Source organism: Fukomys damarensis, unplaced genomic scaffold, assembly GCF_012274545.1.
Source record: "Fukomys damarensis isolate Sample0158 unplaced genomic scaffold, DMR_v1.0_HiC HiC_scaffold_23, whole genome shotgun sequence".
NCBI lineage: Eukaryota > Metazoa > Chordata > Mammalia > Rodentia > Bathyergidae > Fukomys > Fukomys damarensis.
Window position 1 is genome coordinate 62701467 of NW_022900935.1, and position 2576 is coordinate 62704042.

A 2576-nucleotide genomic window follows, 5' to 3' on the forward strand; every position below is an offset into this window, starting at 1 on the left:
TGTACTTTTTTCCCTCTCTCCTGTTCTTCGGAGGAAGAGGGCTAGCGTCCCGGAAGGGGCTGCCCCTCTTCCTGGACCTCTCCCCTTTCTTTGCGCACCCCCAGCCCCGGCGCGGGTCCCGCGCTCACTGGGGCGCCAGCCACATTGTTCCGAGCCTTGGGCTGTGTCCACGCCCCTCGGGCCCCCACCTCCCACCTCCCTTCGTCCGGGACCTGCCTTCCCTTCCCTCCCTGGCTCCGGGCCAGAGTTTGGGGGATTCCCTTTGCAACTTTGCGTTTTATTGGGATTTGTTTTCCTCCTGGGTACGGAGGACGACGGAGGCCCCTTGTGGCCTGTTTTAATTGGGGGCTTGAGGTGACAGTTTTTCTGCGTGTTAGAAGTTGTGGTGCGCACTTCAAGCCAACCCCCTCCCCTGGTTCTTGGGCTTGGGCCGCAGGACTGCCACCCTGCTTTGGTGCCCTTGCCCCAGCGGGCCTGGGGAGCCATCAAAAGGCCCCTTCTGGTGGGGTCTCAGTCTGATGTGTGACGGTGCCTTGCTCTTTGATTTTCCAGACATAACAGCTGGGAGCCGGAGGAGAACATTCTGGACCCGAGGCTGCTCCTGGCCTTCCAGAAGAAGTGAGAAAGTTAACAGCACCTGTGGGAGGGGAGCGTTGTGGGGAAGGTGGCCCCCCAGGGTCCTTGTTCTAGGGTTGTAGGCTGAAGTCCTATAACAAGACTGTTGCCAGGCCTGGGTATGAGGTGCCAGTGTCCACTAGGTGGCTGGCTGAAAAGGCAGAGGAGCTCCTAATTGCTCCGTGGTACTGTGCTCATTCTCAAGCCACACTTGTGAAAATGAACCTTCTGGAGTCTTGCGGTCAAGGACTCTGGTTTCTCCTGAACATTTCTGGGGAGCACTTTGCAGACTGTGGTGACTCCAGCCTCCTGCCCCGGTGTGTTTGCCTTTGAGCTAGAGAAGGCTCAGAGAGGGAGCTGGAGCCCACAGCACAGAGTTGTGCCTATTTTGTGCGGAGCAACACATTTATTTTTATCTAGGCTGTAAAACATCACTGAGGTAGCACCTCAGGTGCTGTTACCAGATTCGGACTGGATTTGCTTCTGGGGGTGTGGTTTCTGCTTCTAGGTGGTGGGGGGTCAGCTGCTGTGAGGAAGGGAGATGGGTGGTGAAGGGGTGATGGATGTATCTCCCCACACGGATGTGAGGAGCCAGGGGCAGCATGAACGCCTTCCCTGTGTGGAGTCTTCCTTGTCATTAGAGGCAGATGAATTGGTTGCTCAAAGGCCTTCCCAGCTGGGGTCAATCTGACAGGCTTGTTCTCTGGTAGCCTAGGCTGTCTTCGCTTTTTCTCCCGGTAGTGGGCATTTTGATCTTCACAGAGGTGCTGGGACAGTGGGGGAGACACTTGTGGAAAATCAGTTGTCCGTGATCTCATTTCCCCTTCATTTAACTCATAGCTGGGTCCTGTGAACCATCAGGGAGGCCAGCTGTGCGCACTGCCGCAGATGGTACCTTTCTCTGCATTTAAGATAATGTCCTGAGGCATGGTATCATGGCTTGTGCCGACTCCCACCTGTCTGGGAGGATCACTTGAACCCAGGCGCTCGCAACCAGTCTGTGCAACGTGGCGCAACCCTGTCTTACAAAACAGACAGGCTTCTAGGGCTGGGGGTACAGCTCAGGAGTAGAGCACTTGCCTAGCGTGCCCAAGGCCCTGGGTTCCATCCTCAGCCCTGGAAAAAAAAAGTTACTGCATTGTAGCTGACATGTCTTTGACCTCACTTTCTTAGTTAGAGCAGACAAGACCAAAATACCCAAGAGATAGAAAAGTTTGAAAACCATGCGATGGTCTGGATTACTACCTTGTGGAAGAAAACGTCAGGGAAGGAGATGTTCTGCCTCCTCCCACCCACCAGATAGACTTGGCTCTGTGGCAGGTCTTTGCCTGGGGAAGAGGGTACAGGGGAGGGAAAGCCACAGGCTCCCAGCCCTTGGAGCATAGTGGAGCCCACCCGAGACTCACCTCATCCTCGTGTGGGAGGCTGCTGTGGCATGCAGGCTGTCCCTGGGAATACTTAGTAGGCTCAAGAGCTTGCCTTCCAAGACCAAAGAGATGATGTTTGTCTTTGGTGATTACTGCAGATCTACAGATCAGGGCCCTCCTTTCTGGGGTGTCCTGAAATCCACGCTTGCTCTGAGGGTGGGAGGCAGGGCTCTTGGCAGCACCTCCTGACCCCGGAACCCCCTTCAGAACTGGTGCCTCATTATTTCCATTGAGAATAGAGTTCAGGAGCTGGGAGGCATTCAGAGAAAATGGGGAGCCTCGGCGAGGTGGTGGACGCCTGTGATCCCAGCACTCAGGAGGCTGAGGCACGAGGGTCGCTGTGAGTTCGAGACCAGCCTGGGCTACATAGTGAGTTCCAGGTCACTCTCAACTACCTAGTGAGACCCTGTTTCAAAAAACAAAAAAAAAAAGAGAGAGAGATTGGGGAAGTTGGGAGGTGCTGGTTGGCAGGACTGGAGACCTGGGAGGGTGAGGGCTTCTTGGGCTTGGGCTTTTTTTTTTTTTTTTTTTTTT

General features: G+C 54.9%; 1 protein-coding gene across 1 annotated transcript in view; it reads left to right on the forward strand.

Annotated features, from left to right (window-relative positions):
• The window catches only part of Cbx2 (chromobox 2), a 10441-nt gene that overhangs the window by 1460 nt on the left and 6405 nt on the right, over positions 1-2576 (forward strand). Inside the window, exon 3 of the mRNA XM_010618736.2 lies at positions 553-618. Within this exon, the coding sequence (XP_010617038.1) occupies positions 553-618 (66 nt within the window). The remainder of the gene's footprint in view (positions 1-552; positions 619-2576) is intronic.